A 15,240-nucleotide genomic window follows, 5' to 3' on the forward strand; every position below is an offset into this window, starting at 1 on the left:
GAAGACCATGGTGAAGCAGGCTGTCTCCCTGCAGCCCATGGAGGAAGGATGAGGGGGTGTAGGGATTCCACCTGCAGCCCGTGGAGGACCCCATGCCGGAGCAGGTGGAGGCACCTGAAGGAGGCTGTGGCCCTGTGGGAAGCCCATGCTGGAGCAAGTTCCTGGCCGGACTGGTGGACCCGTGAAGAGGGGAGCCCACGCCAGGGCAGGTTTGCTGGCAGGACTTGTGACCCTGTGGGAGAGACCCCACGCTGGAGCAGTTTGCTCCTGAAGGTCTGCACCCTGTGGGAGAGACCCCACGCTGGAGCAGTTCATGAAGGACTGTAGCCCGTGGGAGAGACTCCATGCTGGAGCAGGGGAATGTTGAGAGGAGTCCTCCCCCTGAGGACAAAGAAGCGGCAGAGACAATGTGTGCTGAACTGACCGCAACCCCCATTCCCTGCCCCCTTGTGCTGCTGAGGGGGGAGGAGGTTGAAGCCGGGAGTGAAGTTGAGCCCGGGAAGATGGGAGGGGTGGGGGGAGGTGTTTTAAGGCTTGATTGTATTTTCTCATTGCTCTACCCTGTTTTGCCTAGTAATAAATTAGATGAATCTCCTCTCTACATTTCAGTCTGTTTTGCTCGTGACGGTAATTAGTGAGTGATCTCTCCCTGTCTTTATCTCGACCCAAGCCTTTTGTTATACTTCTCCTCTCCCATCCCGCTGGGGGAGGGGTGAGTGAGCGGCCGCGTGGCACCCAGCTACCGGCTGGGCCTAAACCACGACACATTGTTACCTCAGCTTTATGTGCATATCATCAAATCTACTATGACAGGTCATGAGGATGTTCATGAACCACACAGACAAGAAGACACCTAGAGCAGAACAGTACAGAATTTAGCTTTTGAAAATAGGAGATGTAATCTGCCCAGTAGCATTTACAGTATATTAGAATAAGGCATTACAGAGCACAGGCAAAACTATTGTGTAACATCCTTGACTTTTCAGAAGCCAGAATAGCTCTTTCAAATATTTTTCTCCTTCAATCTTTTGAGCCCGTCTTTGTCAGAACAGTAGCTGCATAGGACTATTTCCTATTAAGTGTACAGGTTTTTATTTGTGCACAAGAGTAGGAAAAATAAATGCTTTTCCTCTTATGATCACATAATTTCTAGTAAATGTGACATTATCCACATTTTGCAAGTGTGTTTTCTTCCTTAATCTCTGTTCTTGCCCTCCCATTTATCCTAAGAAACTGTCATTCCTCAAATGTGACCAAAAAGTCTAGATATTGCTAGCTGCACAAAAATGACAAACAGTTCACCTAGCCTTATTTTTCTTTTTTCCTGAAGGTGTCGGGGTAGCTCCTCAGAAAACTGAATTTGCTCAAAAAAATCTCCATTTTTTTTTTAATAAAAAAAAAAGCATATGCAACCCACACAAAGGAATGAGCCTATTTCTATTTAAATTAGCTTATCACAATGCATTTTTTGCCCTTTGCCAAGTTATTCATGAGTGATTTTTTGAATTTTGAATACTAGCTCAAAAATTCCGAAAAACTAATGGAATTGTTATGAAGGAATGGAACACCTGAAAAAATCAAAACAGGATTTAAGTAACACTCTGCCACTTCCCAGAAGGGTGACTGCAGCTCCTGTGTTTCTTGCGTGGGGGGTCAGTGGTCCCTCCAGCCCTGCAGAAGCAGTGGTCCCTACAGCCTCCATCCACAGCGGGCTTTTTTTTTGTGCTGCCCTCCTACCAAGCCTTGGCTTGTCTGCTGCCCAAGTTTGACACAGGGGAGGATGCGTGGACGGGTGGTTTGCGAGAGGGCAGGAACAACCGCAGCGGTGTTTGTGGGGAGGCGGGGTGGCCCCTTCGGAGGTCCCCGCTGCTGCCACCACTGAAGCACATCTTGGAAGCGACACCAAAACCCAAAGTGCATTGCCAGTCTGTGCTTTCAAAGGGCAGGCTTGGCAAAATGAGAGAGGCTTGTTTTGGTCATTGAAATGACAAACTGTGTCAGAGCCGGGGGGGGTTGGTGTGTTGGGACAGGTCCAGCATGGGTTGCGGTAAGGCAGCTGGCACTTGGGCGCTAGCGCCGGGCACGACGCTGTGGAGGAAGCGGGAGGTGTTCGCAGGGAGTAAGGCTTGCCTCCCGTGAGGTGCGTGGAAGAGACGAGGCTTCCTGGCAGAGCTGTAGACAATCAAATAAAAATCGCATCTCCCCTCAAGTTCTTTACCCGACTGGGCATTAATGCCAGTGGATACCAACATTAAAAATGCCCTCTTAGAAGACACAGGTAAGTAGTAAACAGAAGTAGTAGTTTAAAATAAAATTACCACCTCTACACTGAAACATCATAACCCATGTACTTACTAATAAAACATTTATTCTGTTTACTGCAACTCTCAAATCAAAACCTTTGTTTTCGGAGAGGACTCAATTTTCTTTATGTTTAGTTTGAGTTGTATTCAGAACAGTGAAATATAAAAGGAAAGCTTTCAGTTGTCTTGTAACCACAATCATCACTTTCAAAGAAAGCACAGAATGGAAAAGGGTACCCTCTGTGTTAGATGTCAAGCACAGTTTATTCTAGCTGCCAAAATGAATCAAAACAGTAATATTTTAATAAAACCCCCTATACTTATTTTGCACAATGCAGCTAGCTTAAAGAAATGCATGCTGTGATTCCTTCCGAAGAAAACCTAAATAACATAAAAAACAATAATAGTAATGTTGTTGTAGACATGATGGCTTAGACAAAACAAGGTAGAAGCAATATATTTTATTAGACCAGCTGGTATATTAAGCCCCTGAGATCTGAAGACAGCCTTGTACACCCAAAAGCTGGCTCTATTTTTTTCAGCTGTACATCTCAGTCTAAAAAAACAAATAACATTTCCACTACAGATTTGTTCTTGTCTGCTTCAAAAAGCTGTCATTAATTTTTGGACTTGTTTTCTAACAACAAAATATAATGTAGAGCCAGCTTACCATTTCCAAAGATTATGAACTTAACAACTGTGAAAACTTAAAGTAGGATCCACATAATTTAGATGCCTGTATTATAAATGTACATTTGAGTTTGTCACCTAAAGCTCCTTTAACAGTCAAGAGATGGAAGTGGGACTTTGCATAACAGAACTCATGTGGTGTTTCACGCATTGGCATTAGGAGACAAGTCAGGCCATGGAACTGCTATGAAGGGCAACTAGCTCATATGCAATGGCTCCAAGTATTAAAGTTAGGTGAGAGGAGTCTTACCTCTAGAGAAAAAAAACCCACAAGAGATCATATATTCACCATAAATAAACCTCCCACAACTTGATTAAAACTATGCTGTGGGACTGTTGATTCCATAAAGGGCTTATTAAGGACTGAGAATGGTTCTTGTCATATCCTGTGTCTGGAGAAATATCATCATCTTGTTTAACATGGGAAGGATGCAGTGAGAAGAGACAGAATGATTTAGAAAGGGAGAAAACTCACAGGCATCTTTCTATTCCAGTTCCTCCCTTTTGTTTAAAGAATATGGAGGAATCTGCTGATTTATATCACTCCCCAGTCTTGTTTCAATGAAGTTATATCTCATATTTTTAAATTAATGCAGTTCTGGATGTGAATATAATACTCCAAAATGAAAAGAAAAACTGTATTAAAGAAATGAAAAATGTCATTGCTGGTTCCAATTTCTTTCTCATATTCAAACAATTACCGTGTGTTATCAACTTCCCACAGAAAAAAATAAGTTGGTGAAATTGTTTTCCTATATTAAGCTCTCACACAGATAAGTCAAACATCAGAAGTTAAATTATGATATAATTTTGATTTATTCTTTCCTATTCCTTTTCACATATCTTTAATTTTTAAACTTTTCAGATAAAGTACCCTAGAATAGAAAATTTATTCTCCTGACTGCTTTATTTTAGCTCTGTATTTTTTCCAGTAAGGCAGCAGGTGTTTCATCCATACTGATTCCAGTAAGAATAGGATCAAACTATTCCCCAAGTGAGTAAATTAGGAAGAACTGTATTCTCAGCCAGATCCAAAATTAAAACCTGTCATGTAAAAATAGATGGGCAGGTTTTCCCCCTTTTATTATGGTAAAAAAGTTTTCATTTACTATTCATTCTGGTTTGAATGGTCACTATGCAGCTATCATGCCTTTTTTCCTGTTACTAAGACATGATGAAGGTATTTTTAAATTTCTTTTTAAAAAGTAATTGATTAATTAATTGAAAGAAATTGCACAAGAGAGTAGCCAATAAAACATCAAGGTGATTTGCAGGGTTGGTTTTTTTTAAAAAAAAATCTGATTTCACTTTTTAAAATGAACTTGAATTCTGATCTTTCTTGATGAAAAAGTCAAAAGATTTAATATTGGCTCTGTTAAGTCAATGGGCAAACTGCCACTGATCTCAAAGAAACCAAGATTTCACTCTTGAATTACACTTGTAAGAGAATTCCAAGTAAAACTTGTTTCTTAAATCTGATATGCACTGTTTTTCCATTGTTTATATACTATAATATTTTATATGGTTAATTAATCCTGTGAGGCAACAACGTGGAAAAAAGCCTGATCACTTCTTTTTTGAGGGATGGTAAGGGCAGAGGACAATATTTCTGAGGTCATCTAAAGTTTAAGTGTACTTTTGATATAGTGGAATACATCTCAGGTACTTTCTACATGATTTTGATGTTACTATTGTGAAGAGTGTCCCTGCCCATGGCAGGGGGGTTGGAACTAGATGATCTTTGAGGCCCCTTCCAACCCAAACCATTCTGTGATTCTATTGTCTTAATGCTGTACCCAAACAGGTAATGCTGCAGTAACACTGAGATGTCTTTCTTCTTCTTTAAGCAAAGTTTTTCTGCCTGTAATAACAATTGCAATGATTTCACATACATGTATTGTCTGGAATTTCTTGCTGAACATAGGTACTACCAATATCATTTCACTTTGTAGCTCTGAGTTAAGAATTTGACAAAGCCAATTGAAATATATTGAAAACGATGAAAAGTTCCCCTCCATTTTAAAGCTAAATGCTCATTTAGTATAACTGTGTACAGACTGTTTTTAAGGATGTGTACTGATTGTTTTTAGGGATGGAGGCAAGACAAGGTCCATATGCTATTGTACTTATACATTTTATACTCTAGTTTATTAAAATATCATCCTGAAAGACTCCACTGTACACATAAATTTTCTAAAACTTTCAAAGAAAAGCTAGGGAAATGATAAATGCTCGGTTGGGACAATATTATTGGATTTAACATACTCTAGGGGAACGTAAAAGTAAAATGAAGTCTTCTGATTCCATAGCAATAATGCGAAACATTAACATTGAATGTCATTTAACTACATTTTAAAAGGTTTCTTAACAAGCATCTTGGGTGCCTTAAGAATAGATTTATTTAATTTTTGCAACATCTTATTGAACCAAGGGTTTCTAAGTCTTTTATGTCTTTAGTAGTCAGTAACACAAGTTTGCAATAAACATTTTTGTCCAACCATTTCCTTCTCTCTGTAGAAGGGAGCTCATCTTAACAACTTCACCACACTGAAGTGAAACAATGGAAAGCAGTACCATGGTAACAATATCTACTCAAAATGTTTATATTTCAATATTCTGATATGACTCATGAAGAAATGGAAACTGACTCACACAAACAAACTTCCATCACACCAAGAAATGGCACTTCCCTAAATTTTTCTCAATTAGTGTAAAAAACACATTTGTTTGGAGTTGTTTTTTTTTTTTAGATTAGTTTTTAACATTACATAGAAAGCCACAACTGAAAAAAAAAATCTGCAGCAAAAGAAGTCTTACACAAGTTTAAAAAGTCATCAGGTTCCTAATAACAACACTATGGATAGAAATAAGCAAAAATGTCATAATTTTAAACAACAGCATAGACAGCAACACACTGCACTGGTTACATAATATCAAATTTAAGTGGAATTCTTCAGTTTTGTCAAGAAATAAGAAGATTTCTTCTACTGATAACAACATGTTAAAATTTCCCCTTAACTTTCACTGTCCTCATATTGTCAACAGGGAGTACAGAACTCCAACACAGTCATGACTGCACCATCAATTACATTGATTCGTAGCATCTACCGAAGTAACTATCGTAAGTTGTACATATTTTTTTCCATTCATTAACATTGTATGAGATAAGCAGGGGCATCAATGGACATGACACACAGTGAACAAGGATGATTAAAATAAGCTGGTAAATACTGAAACTTACTTTAACCGACTAAACACAAAACATTCTAATATGTCTTAGGGTTTTATAACTAATGTTCTATTTTTACATTATTCACGCAAAAAGCCACAAGTCTGATCACTTCTCCTCTTCTGAAGATACACTACCAAGTAGAGATGAAGACCTAGGTTACGGCAGGGAAGTGCAAAATAAGGTGTACTTGTATAAAAAGCATTAGCAAAATAAGAAAAGTCAGCAATAGCAGCCATGTCCTGGAGGAATTTTTGGCAAATAACAGAAAAATAAAGCAACTAAGAAGGAGAGAATATTACAGAAGGTATATTATGCATGAATTAGGACTTCATCCAGAACAAAAAGCATGTAAACATATCACCCAAAAGGAATAAGTTATTCATCAGATCTAATTTTAGGCAGAGGAAACTCTACTCCTTATATTGCCCATAGAGACTGTCTTATAAGACAAGTTCTGACCACCCAACTCTATCTGCTTCTCTAAATTACTATTTAGAGGAGCTTCTCTCTCTCCAGTGACCACGGATAGGAATAATCTCCGATTATTAAAGCTGGCCTTTGTGAACACCCCAATTTGGCCTATCCAAAGGTCAGAAGGACACCAGCAGCAAGGTTCAAAATAGGGTTGGGAGTCTATCTCCCTTTAACTTATGCATCCGTTCTTTCGCAAAGTTGATGAAGTTGGTTTTCTAATTTCAACCCATAACATACAGTACGTGACATCATTTGCACTTACTTTGGAGTAAAATACATGAAGCTTTGCTCATTGCTCTCTTCATATAAGGTTGGTTTTGAATAACCCACTAAACCCATTTACAATGAATATGTTAAATGAACATTTATAGAGAATGTTTTAATCAAATCTCTACATAACATTCTGATTATTATTACTCAAATGCACACAGGAGATTAATTTAGATCCTTGTTTTCAGCCACACAAAAATTATTGCACTATAAAAGAAGATCTCTCATTTCTAATTAAAAAAAACCCATCCAACCCACTCTTCAGCCATGAATTTGTTAAACCTACAGGATTTTATGTATTATAAAAATGCTAGGCTGGTATTTTGAACATGCTGCTTTCATAATGAGTCTATTGTTTGCTTTATATTTTATTAGTCTTTGCACAGAATAATGGTAAATAGAATTTCTATCTGAATATGTTCTGGAGTTGAATTAAATTCATGACGAACAAAAGGAATGAGCATCAGCTCTGATAATTATTAGGATCAGATGAAGCAAGGAGGGGCTGGGTGCATTCAAAATGGTTCATCCCCGTCATTAACTGCAGAAACCAAGCAGAGTCTGTTCTCAAGCTCTAAATGCTTGGAAAAAAACCTGTTTCTGTTCTTTAATGCTTTTCTCACTTCTTAGCACCCGTGAAAAAAAAAAAAAAAAAAAGAGGCACATGCTTATTAGGGCACCTTTCTGCATTCCAATATATTAAGAGAGAAAGAGCAGCCGAACCAGAAAGAATGAATGCCAACATTTCGGGGAATAAGGGGTGCACATTTTGTCTTATACAGTTAGAATACAGACCAGTTACAGCAGGCTAAAACCTTCAAAGTCACCCCCCCCATTCTTTTTTCTCCCCCCAAAATATGGTGACTGGCCATGTATATAAGATCCCATTGTAGTGAGCTGTGAGGCTAGGTATTTAATTTAATTATAATTATTTCTTCATACTATTTATTTTAACAGTGGACTTTTCAGCACTAAAAATACATACGTACATATAGTTATTTAAGATTTTCTACTATGCTAATGAAGACTAATTCTGTCAGAAAACAAAAGAGACAAAGCTTATTCAACAAATCCCAACCTTTAAGAAACACTAAGAGAGTCAACTACTGTATAACTGTGAAAAAAACAAATTACATTCCTTTTTTTGCCTAAAAAATCTAAAGACAAAAAGTCACAAAGAGCAGATGGAAAAGAGTCAACTGACACTTTCAAGATTATGGCAGAAATATTTTAAACCAAACAGACTATATTTAAATCATAAGAAGACTTGTATGAATTTACATTAAATTAATTATTGCTAAAGCTTGATTATGAACACGCTCAAATCTCTAAATCTAAAATTGTTCTCATTCCAGCAGGAGTTGTTTTCAAGGGGACTTTAAAAGGACTAATCAATGAATAAAGACAATAAAGGGTATCTCTGAGGGAAGGCTTCAGAGGAAAGAACGTACTGATTAGCTCTGATTCCATCTGCAAGGTATAAGGGCTTCTCACTTTTAACAGAATGGAAAAAGTATTTTAATATTTAAAACTAAAAAAGTCACGGAGGAATTGAATAAGTAATGCTCCAACTTCAAGGCTGATGGAGTTTGTTTGCTTTGTGATGTTCATCATGGAGAACAATTTGATATTGCAGCAGGGACACATATACTCTCTCTTAGACCCAAGATGGACTTCATCTGACCTGAAAGAAATTCTGCAAAAGTCCTTGCACTTGCAAATGTCCTGATAGTATAAGGAACAACAACAAAAAAATATTACTAAACCTAACATTTAATTTAAAAAAAATCAGCACTGGAAAATACTTCTGACCCATGTTGTGCACTATGACTAAATTAATACTATGCTGTTAAAATATGGTTCTTCCCAAGTCAGAACATACATTTAATTAAGTATATCACAGAGAGTAGGTATGCCTTAATTAAAATTCCACATATAAAAGAAAAAATTGCTAATCTGACCAATCTGAAGGTAAAAATGCCTACAAATGTTTTTGTACATTGCAGGATTTTTTATGTGTAATTACATAAGCAGAAACAGAGAACCGCAAATTACGCTGTTAATGTGAATATTTGCATTAGTTACAAGCTAGAATAATCAGTGCACAGTTAGTATTTTGCAAAGCAGATAATTTCTAAGTCAGATCTCAGAACAATAAGGAAATTGATTCAAATCACTTAGATAATATATTTTCAGTGTGAGATACAGATCTTCCCAACAACATTAAAAAGAATTATCCTAACAAAAACCTGAAAGATACATCCATATTATAAGAAGAAATTATATTCTGGATCAGAAGTAAAGTATTTACTTATTCTTGGTAAGGAATAGGTACATAACATTTGAAGATTTTGTGCATTATTTACAAATGTTAGTGCAATGTTGCTGCCATTAACAAGAGTTTTTTATAAAACCAAAAATGTGAGCACTAAATATGGTTGTTACTTTAAAGGTGTACCTAAGGTGGCATTCAGTGCTCATAATTTAAGCTAAGAAAGGGCAATTTTTTTCTCATTCTTTAAAAGGAGGGAAAATATTTTTTTTCTATGACTTAGGGATTTTCAGCTGCTATAGTTAGAAGAGACAGATACCACCTGTAAAGTGAGTTTGGCCTTTTTCAAAATGTGTTAATTTCCTTCTTTTTTCTTTTTTTTTCCAACTTTAATTCTAAATCAGAATACAAGCTGTTCCATATTCCACTGTGAGGTGCATAGGTATGATGTAAGGTGTGAAGCACTGAGATTATCACAGCAAGCATACACAACATCGATATTGAAAATAATGTGCCTATATAATTATATCCATAGTTTAATAGTCTGTAATAACAACAATGGTTTCCCTATAGGAGACAGCAGGGCTGCCAAAGTGCGTTGTGTGGAAAAATAAAGGGGATCCTGAAGTTAATGTTCTTCCACAGCTGCCCAGAGAGAAGAGGTGAGGAAGGCAGGCTGCGGCCACATCCCACCGGTGTCATAGCTGGCTCACCCCGCCTGCCTTAAATAATCCAGGGGCTGCTACTTAATTTATGGTATTGCAGTTGATTATACACATGGACCTGTTCTTCCAACAAACTCTTGTGAAGATGTTCTACCTTCTGATCTAATTCCTTTGCATATTACTAGACAGAGAGCTTTTGATGACTGTTTATAACATCAAGAAAACTGTTTCTATCCTTTCTCATATTGTCTGAAGACATCCTATCTTCTCAATAAGATTTATGTTATTCTTCCTTTTTTATTAAGAGAGCAACCCACTCCTGTCTTAAAAATCACCAGGACCTTCAGGTTCCTCTGAAGGTCTGTTTTCATTAACACAGTAAAACAAACATCTGTTTTTCAGCTCACGGAGAAAGCATAAGACAGGCACCTAAATCATGAATCTCTTCTTACAAAACATGGATAAAAGGTCTTACCAAGACATCAATACAGAGGCAGTATAAAATTAGTAGTACTATGAGTAAATCTGTTTCTTCTGTTTAGTCACATAATATTATAGAGATGGTATGAAGACCTACAGTGCTACCCAAACAGTTTACTAATTTGGAGGTTGTCCTTACATCTGCCGGGGTTTGCAGAGGTGGAAACTGAATAATTCTCTCCGTACACATTCATTCATTTTTAGCACATCAAAATCAGCCAAGTCTCTTTCTGTCTCTGTCTAGTTAAACATTAAATACTGAACTCCTACCTACACCGCAAGTGATGAATTACATTTTTTAAACTATTACTACAAATAGTAACATGCATCTGGTTCCAATGCTTTTTTCTTTCTCCTTTCTGTCAGCCTGAGTCTGTTTGAACTAGCGCTGCGCAGCGGAGCACCAACCATAGCGACAGAAGGGATCACCTAAGGACTGAAGGAATATGTACTCTTCAAATCCATACATCATATATTGCAAAAGATAATTGACAACCTCCTTCTGGTATAAATCAAATTCTTCAAGACTCTGTCTCTGCTTTCTTCATATGAGAGTCAATCAAACAGAGTATATGGATGTTTACTGTGAGGTTAATCAGTAGACAGTAATTGCCTGTCTGTACTGACCAAATAAATCAATTCCATACAAAAGAAAAATTATGAAGAGATCCTGGATATTGAGCTTAAATAAATATGATTCATTACTTGAATTCTCTCAAAACAACATAAACAATATGATTTCCAGACTAATCTACTGGAAGAAAATTACAAACCATAATTCACTATAATTTCTGATAATGTGGAGAGCAAATGGGATACATCAAAATAGAAGACAAACTTTTCACCATAAAAAGAAACTGTTACAATTCAACTTAATGCACAACATAAGTGCTGTTATTGCCAGTGTGCAATATATTTATATATTAGATACTAAGAAAGAAACAAGAAAAGGCCACAGAAATCCTTCTCTCCCACTTGTTTCTTGGCTGATGTGGTACTTTGAAGGTGCAAGAACTTACGTACGCAAACATCTTTATCAACCATATGAAGCTAGTTCACCTCCAGTTTGCTAGGAAAATCCTGTTTCCGTCTTCTTTCAGGAATATACTGTGGAACTACACTGCATTACATAGACTGTGATGGACTCCTGTCTTCCAATGTCATCATATAATCCTAGAGGCTTATTTTCTACCTTAGGTGTATGTTCAGCTATATTCTTTACATATTTGTAAAACAGAGGTTAGAGATTTGGTGAGGAACTGAAAATTTAATGGACCATGCTTCACACTGTTCTGTTGCTGTGAACATTACTATTACGGTATATATTTTGTTTACACCCATAATGGATTTTACATATTGATATGGCAGTTTTAAATGCAGATTATATTTAATGCATCTTCTTCAATTGCTGTCTGCTAAATTATAGAGTCTATTTATGTTACATAATTCCTCTGTGGAACTTGATACTTCAAAATATTTTTGAAGCCAAGAATAAATGGATTAAAAAAATAATCAGACTAATGGAAAATAGGTTTTCGTAACCATGGCACATGATGAGTGAGATCAGGAACTTCTTGAACTATAAACTACGGAAAGCTGGGAGAGAATACTACAGGAAGAATGCTACCGTGCTTCAGCCAGGCACTGTTCAAACACTACCCCTTACATACCTATCACCCACGGTACGCAATGGTCTCACTGGGCTGGAGCTACTGCTATTGGGCTGTAGCTACAGCCATTCTCATCTCCCAATGCATTTAACCGCATGAAGTGTGATAGACTTAATGAACTTATTTTCAGTTTATTTTCTGTTAGAGGTAGTGTTTGCTGAAGCTACCTGTTCTTTGTCCACGTTTTCTACTCAATAACAAGACTTAGCCACAAGACTTTGTAGTAGACCAAAACTCAGACTTGTTCAAAATGTTACACATAGTACAGTGAAGTATGCAGGACAGCTTTGATGTATCAACCGTTCATATCTAGGCACACTGCAAAGTTTTGTGCAAAAGCGCTTATGTAGGTATGACTTAAATACGCGCAACTCAAATCACAATATTCAATGTTTTTTTCTAAATATAAGAGATAGCAAAAACCTGTAATTACCTGTAACTGTTAATTCCGTAGTTCTTCTGACAACAAAGAATCCATATTTTAACTCACAAGTGTAATTTCCAATGTCATCCTCTTTAACTTCCCGAATGACAAGAGTGTCCTTTTTAAACACAATACTTGATCTCCATGTCTTTGACTTGCATTCCTGTTTAAAGATAATATAACACTTCAGTGACTATGTTCTTACACTTAAATTGGACCATTGTTGACAATGCTTCTCAAAGCCAAGAAGACTAGGCAAGAGCTCAGACTAGTTATGAGCTTCACATATACTAAATATCTAAAAATCTAGCTCAGTTAAGTGTTGATTAAAAAGAGAAAAAGACTGTAGAATTTTATCAGCTGACTTAATATTTGTCCTCTGACAAGAAAAAGAAGATGGGTTGAGTCCTTTGGTGTTTTTTAATTTGATATTAGTTTGCTGAGGGGCTCCTATTTCATTTACTTATTTGCCATTACATTTATATCTGTGATCCATGACTGTTATATTGCCAGTAGATACAGGTTGCAGGGGAGAATTTTTTTAAATTTAGTTTTTAAGAAAATTATAACTAAAAAAGTAGAGAAACAGAAGATGAAAATAAGGAGATATGAGGTTAAGTTATATATCTCTTTCTAAAACCATCTTTGAATGCCCTCTAAACTCTTAGCAAAAGGTGAGGTTTGTATCTACAAAAAGGAGTTAGTATTCCAATCTTTACTACCTAAACATTGCTTTTTATGCTGTAATACAGAATATACATTTTTGCATGCATGTTTCTTAGCTCCCTAAAATGATTAACTTATTTTTACCTAATTAACCTAGGTACTGTTTGAAACAGCTTTGAATATTTTTAGTGTTTCTAGGTTTTGTATTTTTTTGTCTTTTCTGGTATTGCAAACCAGTATATTTATAAGCTGTTAGAAAAAGAGATTGTTGCTCTTCATAAGAAAAATTACTTTCGATGAACTGTCGCAAAATATTTTACTTGATTTTCTTAGCATAATCATTGCTTATACAGTAAGGTTTTTTTAAAACTGTTAAAGAGCTTGTTTGAGCTCATTCACACAAAAACTGTCAAGACTCTTAAAAAAGCCAGTCTTTTGAGCTCTTGTTTAAGAAGGCAGCTATATTTTTAAATTTGATAGAACTTCAGGTATATATTGTATTACAAACACAAAATCCAAGAAGAGTGCAAGAAAATAATTGGTTACATACCTCCCATCTTAGATATACTGTCAGTTAATTCTACCAGAATCCTTCTAGGCCAGAAGTTTTCACTTATTAGATAGCATAGTCTTGTGTACCATATTTAAATGCATTTATGTAATCAAGTAAATTGTCAGACTTTTAGAAAAGAATTAGAATGCATACCAGCACACAGTTAAACTAGGACTCCTCATATACACAGACGTCTGTAGACGTCTGTAGACGTCTGTGTAGACAAAATACACAGAATCTAAATTTCAGATTTACTGAACTGTTAGGGGACTTAAAATTGCATGCATTACAGCACTGAGGTACTGAGCATTTCCTGCAGATGGTAAGAAACCCAGCTGCTCTTTATGGAAGCTGTAGTGAGCTGCCCACAGGCAGCACTATTTGCAAGAACTTGGCCCTTAAGTAATGATCTAGAAATCAGTTCACAATATTGAAATAACGTTATTGATAAGAACAATAAAATCACTAACCTTTGCAAGTAAGAGCTAATATCTAAAGACCAAAATTTTGGAAGTCTTTGCTGAATTTTATGCTGCATAATTAAGCCATTTATTCAGATAACAGCATGCAGAGCTATCCTATTTATATTTTTCTAAATAGATTTTATGTCTGAGGTTTTAGAAACACACTCTTTAGCTTGGTAAGGCACAAACAGTTGCTGTATAAGCAGCTCACATGGCTTTACCTTAGCATATCAAACCAGCCCAGACTGGTAACACTTTTCTTTTTTAGCCCTCTTGTTAGCAGAAAGCTACCAATTCTCTGTGACATCCATAAATGGATATTAAGAAAATACCAGCTCTAAAGTTTACTAAAGGAACTATTTGAGTTTCTCTCTCTCCTTCTCACTTAGTACATTCTTTTCTGTCTTTGATTCTGTTGTCTGTTCTTAAGAAATCTTAAAACAATCCAAGCTTCATATAATATTTAGATCATGAAAATCATCAGAAAATTACATAATATCTTGTTGAAGCTGAAAATCTTTTGCATTGCTTACCTTATACCACAGAATTTCAGGCTCTCTAAATGGAAATAAAAAATCCTCAATTTCAGGGCATGAGATTTCCTTGCTTTTGCTAAGTTCAGCTTTTTCAAAATATTTCATCTTTGAATTGTAGCAGAGTCCAGTGTCATTTTCACCCACCGTCAGCGAAATGGACACTTTCATACAGTAAGTTGAGTTTCTGCAATGCAATAAAAATAGAAATAAAAGTCTAATATGAAAAACAAAATCCAATGTATATGACATTGTTTTTGTCATTATTTTCATCCCAAGCAAAAGATAGAAAATCAGACATTGTATTCTGTTTGTATTTTATAGCTATTCATGATAATTTTACTTTTCTCAGCCATTAACTACAATATTTAGAAGGAGTTGGCCTTACTCTGTCACTAAAGGTTTATCCTTCCCTTTTATCAAACTCCTTCTAACACAACTGTCCTTACTGTGTGTTTGAAGACAATTTCCCCAAAAGCAAATACACAGTAGAAGTTCCATGTATTTACCTGTGAAACTAGATAACCAACTTGTTGACAGACAC

The 15,240-nt window shown here is 36.2% G+C and overlaps 1 protein-coding gene across 2 annotated transcripts in view; it reads right to left on the reverse strand.

The window, feature by feature from the left end:
* IL1RAPL1 (interleukin 1 receptor accessory protein like 1) overlaps window positions 1-15,240 on the reverse strand; it is a 764,969-nt gene that overhangs the window by 267,680 nt on the left and 482,049 nt on the right. For both annotated transcript variants that reach the window (XM_054844310.1, XM_054844318.1), the window contains exons 4-5: window positions 14,697-14,883; window positions 12,490-12,643 (exon numbers count right to left, since the gene is read on the reverse strand). In XM_054844310.1, coding sequence (XP_054700285.1) covers window positions 12,490-12,643; window positions 14,697-14,883 — 341 coding nt within the window. The remainder of the gene's footprint in view (window positions 1-12,489; window positions 12,644-14,696; window positions 14,884-15,240) is intronic.

Source organism: Grus americana, chromosome 1 (genome assembly GCF_028858705.1).
Source record: "Grus americana isolate bGruAme1 chromosome 1, bGruAme1.mat, whole genome shotgun sequence".
Classification (NCBI taxonomy): Eukaryota; Metazoa; Chordata; class Aves; order Gruiformes; family Gruidae; genus Grus; species Grus americana.